Source organism: Drosophila suzukii, chromosome 2L, assembly GCF_043229965.1.
Source record: "Drosophila suzukii chromosome 2L, CBGP_Dsuzu_IsoJpt1.0, whole genome shotgun sequence".
Lineage (NCBI taxonomy): Eukaryota > Metazoa > Arthropoda > Insecta > Diptera > Drosophilidae > Drosophila > Drosophila suzukii.
Window position 1 is genome coordinate 18,982,209 of NC_092080.1, and position 13,185 is coordinate 18,995,393.

General features: G+C 39.6%; 2 protein-coding genes across 7 annotated transcripts in view; one reads left to right on the top strand and one right to left on the bottom strand.

Annotated features, from left to right (window-relative positions):
* The window catches only part of nAChRalpha6 (nicotinic acetylcholine receptor alpha6), a 102,483-nt gene that overhangs the window by 45,884 nt on the left and 43,414 nt on the right, over positions 1-13,185 (bottom strand). The window lies entirely within an intron of this gene.
* LOC139353436 (neprilysin-1-like) lies at positions 1,609-3,749 on the top strand. The gene has a single exon (XM_070997633.1). The coding sequence runs from the start codon at positions 1,631-1,633 to the stop codon at positions 3,608-3,610; it is 1,980 nt and encodes a 659-aa protein (XP_070853734.1). The 5' UTR covers positions 1,609-1,630; the 3' UTR covers positions 3,611-3,749.

Sequence of the window (13,185 nt, forward strand, 5' to 3'; positions counted from 1 at the left end):
AGCGTTCTTCCTTGTTATATATAAAGTTGTTAATCAAAACCTTTAGTTTATTATTTTATTATGTTTATTAAAACTGTCGAAACTGTAGCTAAATTTTTGTTACTAGAAATATATATAAATTTAAATTTAAAATAAATTAAAATGAAAATGAAAACAAATACAAATGCAGACTTATTGCGCTCATACATGAGTTTTGATTGAGTGTGCACTCAAGCTGCAAGCAAGACCGAGTCGCCAATTTTCTACTGATAAGCTTCGTACTCAAAGCATTACAGAACATACGAGTTCATTCAAAACAAAAAATTATATTATTTTATGTTTTTTTTTTATACACGTTACTCAGTTAACTTTTTATCTTATAGTTATTTTAAATTATTTTTGGTATGACGATAGATATTTAGAAGTGAAGTAAAATAAAAGAAACTCTAAAAATATTTATAAATGTATCTGGTAGAGTTCAGAGGTATGGGCGTTTGTAAGCGTTAAGGAAGAACACCAAGAATCTGTATTATTAATACAAACCTTTTATTCTTTTTAGTTTCTGAGATCCAGCTTATATATAGTGCTATCTATTTAACCTTAGGGTCGGAAACGCTTCTTTCTACCTACACTACCCTACTTTCCGACGAATACAATATACTATTTTACTCTACGAGCAACGGGTATAAATATGCAACTTGAGAATGTATTAAAGACAACCTCTGAGCAGGGGCATAGAATGTAACGTATTCATGGAAACTGGTTCCGAGAATTCCACCATGAAGTGCACAATATCGTCTCGGCTCTCGGTAATTTGGTCGTTCGTGCGTACAAAACCTAACTGGAGGTATTCTTATCAAGGAGGGGTTTTCGGAAATATATGCTAAATAGTCAGATAACAAATGGCAAAAGTGAAATTCTCGAGCGGGCCATCTGTGTTTGCGTATTCTTTGCATTATTGTACCCACCCCAGCAATCTATAAGATTAAATCCGTCGCGTTTTAAATAAAAAAAATTTATAATTTTGTGTCTATCGAACTACTGATAGCACTTTAAAAATGTTTTATATCACTATAAAAATATATTATCAACTTGATGTAGGTTCTTTTCTATTTTTTGTAAAAATATTAAATTTTATTAGATTAAAGTCACTTAGTTTATTATAAGTAGATGTAATAACATTTTTATGTTAGTAGTTATTGATAAAGGTTATATTTTGTTAGACAGTAAAATAAACCCTAAAATAGAAATCTGGTTGTTCCCAACTTTGACTGAATTGAAGTATTGTAAGGGCCCCAGAATACATGAATCCTGAAAATTTGTACTAAAGTTAGGCGGTGTTTAATGCTCAGTGACTTCAATATAAACGGGACGTCGGCCGTTCTAATAAATGATTAGCCTTATGTATAGTTTGTCTACATCTACTTAATTGGAAATAGCAACTTATTTTTGTATTTGCACATATATATACAATAACATATTCGCACTTGTACATATGTGGCTAGACCTGAAGACCCAAGACCTTTTAAATATTATCACCAAAAAATAATCTGTCTACTTTTTGGAGTCTCCACGTGTGACCCCTGTTGCGTTATCAGGCGGCTATATAACTGAATGCTTCTGGTCCGGAAGCATCAGTTTTTCGACAAAAATGGAGATAATATTCCGAACCTGGTGTCTGCTGCTTTTCCTTAGCTTTGTAGCTGGATCTAAAATTATTAGGTCCGTCGATTCCAGCCCCAATGAGAGGATCCTGAACTACATAGAACAGCATGGGAACTATAGTGCAGATCCCTGCGAGGACTTTCAGAATTACGCCAGTGGGCGTTTTGCAGATCTTCACACTGACGATGGACATTTATTCATGCAAGACCATATTTGGAGCCAATACATTGTTAAGCTGCAGAGATTGTTTGATCTTCTAAAGGATCGAGTTTTCATCGACGAGAATTCTGTGGAGGAGAAGGTGTGGCGTTTCTATAACACCTGTCTCACGGCCCCTAATAACACCCGATCGCTAAGGCACTACCTGGAGCTGGCTTCCCCGAGTAAGAATCTAACCTGGCCGCAATTCGCACCTTTTGGAACTCTGTGGCCCAAGCATCAGTTTAATTGGATGGAGACCGCCGCACATTTGGAACGCTATGGATCTAATATTTTTATCAAGTTGAGCATAGAACCCAACGAAAGGAACCTAGAATCCCTTGTTGCAACTGTTAGGTATCCCTTAGGTGGAAATATGAATGATGTGGCTCAAGTTAAGGATCTATTGATCAGCATCGGAGTGAGATCTGGCAGAGCCTCTCTTCTGGTCAACAGCATAATCAAACTAAACTCTGACCTTCAGGAATTAATTAAAGAAGATCATCTTAGAGACTATAGCAGGAGAGACATTGGGCGTGGGTCTGACCACCCGGTAGAATATGATGATTATGATAGCTTAGATAGCTATAGACAGAGAGAGGTTCAGCGTGTGCCCAGTATATATAGCTACCTAGAAATGGTCCTCGACCCCTCGGTTGATTTGAATGAAGTCTTAACCATCATTGATCCAAATTATTTTGATAGTCTAAAAAGAGTCATTGAAAAGTACGACGAAGAAGTTGTGGCCAGCTACCTGATGGTTCGATTCTCCCTTTTTGTGCAGGATTTGGATGGAAGTCATTTAAACAGCAGTTCCAGTGATTGTGCTGCTACCGTTGCAGGTCAAATGGAGCTGGCCAGCGATCTGCTGTATAAGAATTATTACCTGGGGCAAGAAAAGCTAAAGAAGTACACCGAAGAAGTTCAACAAATATTTGAAGCTGTGTTCCGATCTTTAATGGTTAGGTTAGAAGAGAACAAATTGCACTTTGACGACGATACCATTTCTCAGTTTCAGCGGAAACTTTTCGCAATGACAATCAGAGTAGGAAAGCTCCCCAACAATCTCAATCATCGCCGCTTCGTTACCAAATTCTACGACAACTTGAGTCTTGACGCCGATCTGGATTTCGCTAAAGCACAGCTTAACGTTCTAAAGCACCGAACGCAACGATATCTAGACCAATTCAAAGGTGTCGTTTCTAAGGATACTTATTTATTTCTTCCTGAAGACAAAAATCCTGAACCCAAATTACACTTTCCTCAATCCGTCATAGTCTTGCCTTATGCCATGCTTCAGGAGCCGTTCTTTGATCCTCAAAGTCATGACGTCTTTAAGGTGAGCCTTCTGGGGTTCTCTTTGGCTCGCCAAGTGATGTCAATCTTGCATCCCATAAAAAAAACGACGGACACTAAATATATTTACAATGGACTTGCTTGTCTGAATCAAACTACGGAGTCGAAGGATCTTCAACTACGTTTGGATGATGTGGCGAGTCTTGGACTGGTTTACGATGCTTATTTCGGTGACAAGTCCGAGTTCAGCCAGACCCAGCCAGCATTCACCAATTTGCCGCTGAAAAAGCTGTTCTTTATCAACTTCGCCCAGATGTTTGTGGGCGATGAAGTGTATGTGGATTTCGGCAGCTTCGATTCAGACAAGTTGCGCCTTTCCGAGGCAGTCAAAAATTTACCTGCTTTTGGAGAGGTCTTTAACTGCCCAACTACAGCGCTACTGAATCCGCCTGAAAAGTGCGAAATCTTCTAGGCAAATATTTAACACCTTTTATGTACACTAAAAACCATTGAACATTCCAAAAAATTTAACAAAATCAAATATATTAGTATGTCATATTATTCCATTGTCAAATAATTTTACGATTTAGCCAATAAAAAATGTTTTTTTAGTACAAGTGTACTTTTTTTTAAACTCGTTAGGGTCATATAGAATGCTATACCTAAAAATTGGGGCGTTGGCTGAACATATTTTAAAATTGTTGATTTTTTGCACAACAACTTTTATAGAGTATTGGTGGTAAGCAATGAGAACGCAACCATTAAGTAAGTATTTTTAAAAAACTTCAATAAACAGTTTTCTTAATCCTAACAGGAAATTTATTTTTAAGGCCTCGCTATCTTCATATCCGATACTCGTAGAGTAAAAGGGTATATTAACTTCATCGGAAATAAGTTAGATGGAAGCGTTTTAGACCCTATAAACTTTATAGCATAAAGTCAATCTGTTTGTCTGTCTGTATGAACGATAAGATCTCGAGCCAGAAAGTTGGTATCAACATCTATCTACATGTTAAACATTGTTGAACTTAAGGAATACTCGCTAGGTGGCGCGTTGATATTGTGTGCACCTCGGAAACAGCCGATTTACTGCATGCATATATCCATCACACTCGCACTCCCTTTAGCTGAGTAAAGGGTATCTGATAGTCGAGGCCATCGACTATAGCGTTTTTTCTTGTTTTTAGTTTCAGTTGTTTTTCCCATTTTCATTCCCCTCTTGTATTTTTACCGGCACTATTATTATCTGTCCTGCTGTTGCCCTTTAATTTCTTGTTGCTTGCTGTTCGCACCTCATTACAGTGGCAATGCCAATTACCAGCACTGCAGTGGGATTCCGAGTATCGGGATCGCGACCGAGTACTGCGTACTGAGAACCGAACCGGACGAGAGTATAATATCAGCACATTAACTGGCACATTTCTTAATTAAATTGATTGCCGGTCGCTCGAATCACTTTAATTCGAAGCGAAGACCACCACACCTTAACCCCTCACACTAGCTCTTTCAGTTTTCATTACTTGTACGCTTTTATGCATTTTAATTAAAGTTTATTATGCCCACGTCCTCACATCCGATCACAATGGGGAGCTACAGCCGTCACTTCAAGTGGGTTAACTGGTAATACAAAAAAAAACAGCAGCGGGAGCTGAATAAGAAGAGGAATAACTATTGTCCCGGAAATGCAAAGTTGCCCATTTTAACACCCCCCCCCACCGGAAAAAAACTCCTGCCATCCCAGCCCAGCGTGACGAGTGCGAGAAACGCTGCCCAAGTTGAACTTTTGTTAATGAAAATAATGCAATTACTGCTGAAACTACGGGGAAGGATTTGGGGGAACGGGCCACAGATGCAGCTCATGTGTGAACGTGTTTGTGGTTTAACCCCACTGGCTGCCCAAAGAGGCACCCAAAAAAAAGCGGAAGAACAAAAAAGACCAACTTTTCAACTTGCCTGTCTGTCTATCTTGGCTCAACCGATCCGTTCCCATTCTATAGAACAGCCCAGCGCTGTTTGTTTAATGCAATTAAGCGGGGCGGAAGTAATTCCGCTTCAGCTGCCTCCTGACTGACTGCCAGGATAGTTGCGTTTTTCTTTTCAACTGCGGTTTCAGCTGGAGAAGTGGTCGATTTCCACGAGTCATCGCTTAGGAAAATCATTTTATTGCAGGGCAGCACGGAAGAAGTGTATTTACAAATAAAATTTCTTTGGGTAATTTTCATGTCATTAGAATTTAAAAAGGAACAAAACATTTATGCGATTATCACAACGTATAATGCATTCTTGAAGATGGAAATTACCATTTTTGTGATGTTATTGAGTTTCATTTTTCTTTGCCTAGACAATATTGTTTATTAATATGATATATGATTATTATTATATATTTTTTTGACACATGACTTCACACATTTTGAGTTAGATTGCTCTAAGGCATACTGTGTAGCAACTTGGCTTTTCCGTCTATAACACTCCAGTAAGAGATTTAATGGGAAGGCGGAAAAAGTTGAGTCGGTGCCCTTTGCAAACACTTTTCCTCTATTTTTTTCTTCTCTCCTTTATTTATTTGACTGTGCTCAAGTTTTAATTTCTTTTTTCTTCGGCTCGACATTGTTTCCGCTCTTCAACTTGCCTCAAGTTGCTGTTGCGGTTTTGTTGCCACTTCCTTTTGTTCTTTCCACTGGCGGCGCATGTTAAAGTGGAACTGCAGCTGGAGATGACGTGGCCAGCCCCGCCCCCTCCGGTGAATTTGATTACCGCCTTCATAATTATTGTCACGATGTTTCGGTTGAAGCTTGGCTTTGGCCTTTTGCCGCACGACCTCTTCTTGACACATGTGGCAGGCTGTAGGCTGCGGGCCAGATTGCACTTGGCTGTGAGTGCTAAAAGGGCTAAAACTTGTTCCCATCGCACAAACAAACAAATAAACAAACAAATGGAGCGGAAGTGGGGGGTGGGGGGGTAAGTGACAGTCGGTCGAGAAAGTCGAAAGAGTTGAGAGGCTGTGAAAAACTACGGCCATATGTTAACAAAGCTTATGCAACTTTGTTGCTGCCACCAGCAGTTGCACTTGCAGCTGCACTTGCAACAGAGCAAGGACCTCAATCGACCCTGCCACATGATTAACTGACACCTCTTTGAGGCAACATTATACCATTTCAGGTTACTTTTATTCATAATTTAAAAAGGGCCAGACCAAGCAATAATCCTTAATTGCTCATTTTGCGTAAGCATCTCTACACTACTCTTGCCATTTAAAATGCCCAGCGCAAACAAAGTTTTCGAGGGGAAAAGCGTGTGAAACTCACTCAGCCCGGTTTCCTCGTCGTCCTCAGGTTTTCCATTATGCATGTGCCTGGCACACACAATTTTAGGCCTTTCAGCGACCGAGTCGCGTGTGTATTTACTTTGCCTACAACAAACCGAAGGGGCGGGGCTTGCAGGAAAAATGAGGAGGAAAACTGGGGCCGGTGAAGGTGGAGGGGGGGTGGAAAAGTGGGGTACTGCTGCAGGGGAAGGAAACTCTGCACAAAAGACGACAACGATGTCGACGGTCGACGGATGTTCACTTGCAATTCACGTGCAACGTGGCGTATGCAAAATATTTGCATTGATAAACAGCCACAGCCATCACGTGTGTGTGTGTGTGGGTGAGTTAGTGAGTGTAAGTGTGTGCCTAGGGCTATTACCTTTTCATGGAAATACCCATAGTGGTTACTTGGCGGGTGGAAATTCCGAAATTCGAAAATACAGCCCCATCAACATGATTAAATAAATAATATTAATTAGGGAAAACCTTGGAATAAACGAATTTATTTTGCTGAAATGCAAGCTAATTCAAAATTGCCGCCTGTCATCATTAAATAAATTTTATTAATTGGAGAAACCTTGGAAAACCTTGAAACAATTCATTTGAAATTACCCAAATACAGCTGCAACAATATCCATGTCTTCCAATTTCAAAGGAATTTAAAAAATAATAGAGAGGATGGAAAGAGAAGGATTTATTTTGCTGAAATGCAAGCTAATTCAAAATTGCCGCCTGTCATCATTAAATAAATTTTATTAATTGGAGAAACCTTGAAACAATTCATTTGAAATTACACAAATACAGCAACAATATCCATGTCTTCCAATTTCAAAGGAATTTAAAAAATAATAGAGAGGATGGAAAGAGAAGGATTTATTTTGCTGAAATGCAAGCTAATTCAAAATTGCCCCCTGTCATCATTAAATAAATTTTATTAATTGGAGAAACCTTGAAACAATTCATTTGAAATTACACAAATACAGCTGCGTGAAGGTTAAGATAACCATAACCATGGATTCCAATTTCAAAGGAATTTAAAAAATAATAGAGAGGATGAACAATAATAATTGACTGTAAGAGTGCGAATTGCTATTTGGTTTGTAAATTAATATTTAATACAGTTGCCTTGAAAGAAAATATCAAATATCACATTCAAAGCCTTAAGCATTCCTAATACTTAAGTCTAGTTAAAGTAATAAACGCATAAGGACCCCGCCTTAGATTAAAGATTCCAATGCCCACACAACAACACTCCATTTTACTGCACTCCAGCACGTTCCGTTGACTGAGAGAAAGGCAGAGGCAACCACTGTGCAGTGGCAGGTGGGTGGATGGGAAAGCCAGGGGGAACTCACATGCCTCACAGCACTTAAAGTTTTTCATTTAAAGTTTTTGAAAGGTAGTAGTTCTCACCAGTAGTTACCTCCTTGCCCAGACCCAACCCCCTATGCAAAAGCTTATCGATTGGCATAGCGACACAGGCAGCGAGGACCTCACCGTATGCAACGGAATTTTTATTATATCCTTTCAATGGCAGTTTTCCATTGAGCGAGTTCTCAGGCCCTCGTCCCTGCCCCTGCCACCAAACTAAAGGTTAGGGCCAACCGCAATTTATTGATTAATATTAACTGCCCTCGAGAAGCAGAAATTTGTGCTAATAAAAAGCAAATGCGACCTTGCGAAGAAGGCTGACAAGGATCTGCTCTTTAATTGCGCAATTGGGCGTGAACTGCCAGATTGACTCATTGACAGACTGAGGAGGACTGAGGAAACAGTCGTGCCAATTCCTCGTGTTGTTTATTGTAAGTGAGTTTTCCCCGGGGCACTGGAGACGCTGGCGATGATGCACTTCATTGAGCAAAAATGCAAACAGCCAGTGAAAAAAGAAAGGAATAATAAACAAGGAAAAACGTAACAGGATAAACCCAGTCGATGGAGGTGCACTCAAGCCTGAGCAAACATATTTGGCTCAGTCTATTTGTGTATTCCGAAGATGCAGGAAGGGATATGGATATGCCACAGTCACGAATATTCCCTTTCGCAAGAGAAACAGAAACGGAAGTTGACAAGGACCCCGGCACTTGAAACCAATTAACAAAATATTCGATGCACAGAAAGGGAGAAAAAGGCTTCCGCCCTGGGTTTTCTCTAATTTAGAGTAACGTGTGCGAATCGATGGAAACTCTAGATATCGAAGACGGCGTTCTTGTGTCAGCACTTTTGACAGCTTTCTGGCTTTTATGGCATCTTGCAAACTGCATCTTGTTTGCCAAGCCAGCTCAATCTCCACATGAAACATTGGATATTTTGGCATTCCAGGCAACGAACATGCCCAGCCAATAAGCTGCTTTCAATAACAGAAGATTCGTGAAAAAATTTAGGTTTTAAACTAAAGAAGGCAGCCTTGAACAAGACCAAAAGGTTGATTTTTGATTTTGATTGATCCATTTTGGAATTTGAAGTATGAACAGTTTTATCTAAATAAATCATTGATTTTATGTTTTAAAATAACCATTTTGGGTTAAAGAATATTTATATCTCAATAAATCAAGGCAGAAATGTTAAGAAAATACTGCCACCATTTATTGGTTGCATTTTCTGGTTTGCTTACATGAAATCGGACAACTTTTTATCAAAAAGTTGTAAGGAATATATAACTTTTATATTAAAAAAATATTTTCTACGTTAATTCGCATTAAAGCAGCCACAATACAAACTTTAAAATTAATTATTTTAAGTATGTTAAAAATAAAATATATTTTTATTTTACAAAATTTAACCCCATTCCACATTCTAAATTTTTTTTAGGTTTAAAGAAAATTTTCAACTTTAAGATATTGTATCCTATTAAATTCTTCTTTATTTTTAAGCAAAAAATACAATATAAAACATTCTGTATGAGTTCATATTAAATGTACTAGCTGAGCTCAAACAAGGAAGAAAATTTTCTGTGAATTAAATGATAATGATGTATATTATACAAAATATTTCCTTAGTTTCTTAGAAAATAAATACAATAAACAAGTTATCCCCATTCCCAATATAATTTTGGTCTCTTTAAATAAAAATTTCAATTAAAAATGTTGTGATGTGTATTAAATAAAATATTTCTATAGGTTTAAGCAGAAAATACAAGATAAAACTTAACCCCACTGCCGATTTTTATATTTCCGTGTAAAATCATATAAAATGCACATGCTCAGCTGCGGCAAGACAGAAAACTCTTTATTTTTCGGAACAACATGCAGCGTGGGAAAACAATTTAATGATGTTGTAGAACTCTCTGTTCCCCGCCCTCTTGGCCAGATGTCGTATGGAGAGATGGAGAGCCAGCTGCACTTAACTGATTTTGAGCTGGTCAACGTCCAGCCACAGAAGTCGGACTTAATTATGACAGAAGATGATGCGGGGGGTGGAAGAGAAAGAAGACTGTGGCAGGGGCGAAAAAATGTGGTATTACTTTCAGCGCTTTGCCTATTTGTCCAACTTTGTAGAGCCAATGGCTGACATCTGGCCGGAGCTATTGTTGTTGGCCAGTCTTAATTAAACGTAATTAAAAAGTTAGCCACGACACGCATTTGTTAACGTGCTGCAGAAACATTTTCGCCTGCATCGTTCTCACCACTCGCCTTGGCTTTGATGGCCAAAAAGTTTTGGCCAAGTCGAAACCTTTTTGCGCTCTTTTTTATGACTTGTCTGCTTTTGCCCCTTTTACGGTCACTTCCAAGCAAAATTTTTGCGCATAATTAGACAAAGTTTTGAGCTTTCTGCCAGAAACTTTTCGTGGCCGCAAATGTCCGAGAAAAAGTTCTGGGGGCGAAGTCATACAAGGGGAATCCGGCTAACAGATTTTCGGCCACATAGTGGGCGGCTTGGGCCTAAAAAGGGGATTCTCCAAACACACACACTAGAAAGTGGTACTTAAAATGGACTGAAGGTAACAAAAGTAATAGACAAAACTACCATAAAAGAGGGATGGAAAGAGCATAATGTCTAAGTTATTTATGGTTTTTACTGGGGGTAATTATTTAACCCAGAGATCCCTTTAAAAATATAATTACAAAAATATGTTTAAGAACTTCCTTGGCCAGAAAAGGATGTTTGTCAGCTTGCCACTGTATATTTGAGTATTTTCATTGTATCGCAATTTGCTCGGGCAGCTCTTAGGAGGATTCCACTCTTAGTTGATTGGGCATTAGGAATTGATCTCTACTTTTATGGCCTTGTTTACTCGCCACGTCCAGTGTTAGTTTATGGCAAATGAAAATATATAGGAGCGCACATAAACGCATATAGATTTATATGGTTATTCCCCTATCACAATACCGCCATCCACACCTGACTCCCCACGCAGGGGTTTATTGCTTTCATTTTTCTCGATTTCATTTTTGTTATGGCTCGTAAATATTTTATGTTCTCACATATTTTTTTTTTTTGTTCGGACCAAGAGCAAGGTTTTTGGTTTTGGTTTTATTTCAGCTTTTGCTTTGCTGACTTTGATGCCTTCACTTAGCATCAAGCCAAGTGTCAACACAATTTGGCTTCAACCTTAATTGATGGCCATAATGCACACAACTCTTCCTCGGCGACGACCCCCCTCGCTGACAATGAATTTAATGCCTGGCAACATGTTCGTGGGAAAAATTCAGCCAGGCATAGACATATTCCGCTGTCATTTTTAACACCTTTCCTAGCCAAGCCCTTGCCCCGTGGCCCGCACTTCAATTACTTTAATGAGGAGGGGTCCTGATGCGGGGAAGATGACGAGCTGGGTGTAGCGTGCAACATGCCGCAAATGTCTTAAGTGCCTCGGGCGGCAGCTTCGTTGTCGACACTTTGATGGCACTCGACTGCCAAGGGCCCCCATCCTCCCTCCCGCACCCACTCATACATCCCCGTTCAGGTAGTAACACACTACACACAGTCGAGGTCAATGTAATAGCACTAGGAGTCGACCTCCAAGTACTAGCGTCTCATTGCAATAGGAACTATTTTTAGTTGACCCTTTTAACGGGAAAAAAATCGTTTATAAAGAGAAATTCTATCAACTATAACCATTAAGACTCGATCTATTGGGACAATATATTATAATTTTAAGAAAATATATGTTTGTCATAGGGTAAAATTTTTCAATTCCATTTTTTTTTTAGAAATATTTTTTAATGAAAATTAAAATTTGCCGAGAAAAATATTGCAATACTTTTAGGGTTACCAATAAACCTTCTAATTTTGTAATTCAAGAAAAAAGGCACCTGATTTAAAAACGATAAAATTTTTTTTTTCAAAATAAATTAACTACAAAGCACTAATATTTGACCCACAGGTGTATGCAATCTTGCCCAAATTTTTTGTGTCGTTTTTTTTTGAGCCGCACACGTGTTAAGATATTTTTCGTTTTTTGTGAGTCGTCGACACTTGACGCCCGTTTTGGGTGAAGGTCATTTTAATTTGTTCTCAGCCTGAACCCTTCCCCTTGAAAAAGCGCCTTCAAAGGAAAGGGCCTTTAAAGCCTCGCCAAATTGTTTGCCCAAGAAATTAAGACAATCAACCAACCAATGTCAGAGCACTGTCTCTGCCCTGCCCCCAAGGACCCCCAGTTCCAGCCCCCTGGGCTGGGTCTAATCCTTTGAAAGGCTGCCGAATGGCAAATGGCGAAGGCAAATGGTAAAAGCAAACTGCGAATCCAAGCTGAAAATGTGTCAAGGTCCGCGGATTTGAATTTAAAAGCGAGCCCTCGCCAACGTCCTTATCCCGGGTTAAGTAAGTGCGCGCCGGAGCCTCCACTTCATCCGTAAAACAGACATAAAACGAGTGAAAGTCAGGGCGCGAGGAGCAGAAAACAGAGAGGGCGGGAAGCTGAGCCCGCGAATTGCAGCGCGGACGTATTTAATTTTATTCTCAAGTCCCACTGGGACCCCAGCTAAAGACAAAAAAAAAGGTCAAATGACCAAAATGCTGTTGATGCTGGGACAAGTTCAAAGGCCAAGCGGAAAGTGGGACCTCTAATATAACCATAGAGCAGGGGAAGTTTTAAATTCACAGTCGAGTAAATCCAAATAATGATTGAGCTAAGCTTTTACAGCTACAGATACAATACCATTATGGGGAGAGAAAGCTGGCTGAGAACTGGCAGCTTCTTGTTTTGCAACCGCATGAATTTTGATTCCCGTTCGACTGGAGTTTAACGCCCACATGACGTATGAGCAATGTGCAGTCACATGCAGCTGGATTGCTCATACGCCACGTGGTGATTGCGTGTCGGCAAATCACACGTCAACTGCTTGGCGACTTCGGCATTGGCTTGGGCTTTTGGGCTAATTTATGAACTTGCCTCGGGACTACATATATTACACATACGTCACGTGGAACAGTGAAATGCCTGCTCTGCTCGTAAATCCCTCACGTTAGCAACTCTTTGGGCCGTCTTATGGTCACTTTATTGCCGTAATAACACATCTTTACTTGGGCCACGTAGTTACATTTAAAAGGGTTGCAATTGCGGTAGTTGTGCCTCGGGCTGTTCATGATTTATGCGTGAGTTTGTGAGTATCTGTGTGTGTGCAATAAAATGTCTTGTCAACATTTCATAACTCACTTTGTGGCCCCCCTCAACGCAGGATTTTCACTCCTCCTGTTTGTGCATGACCAACACAATGGCGGATGCCCCAGACTTTTGCGTTTGTCTGGGTGCACGAGTGTGTTGGTATGGGTGTGCGTGTGTGTTTGTGTAGTGGTAAGCA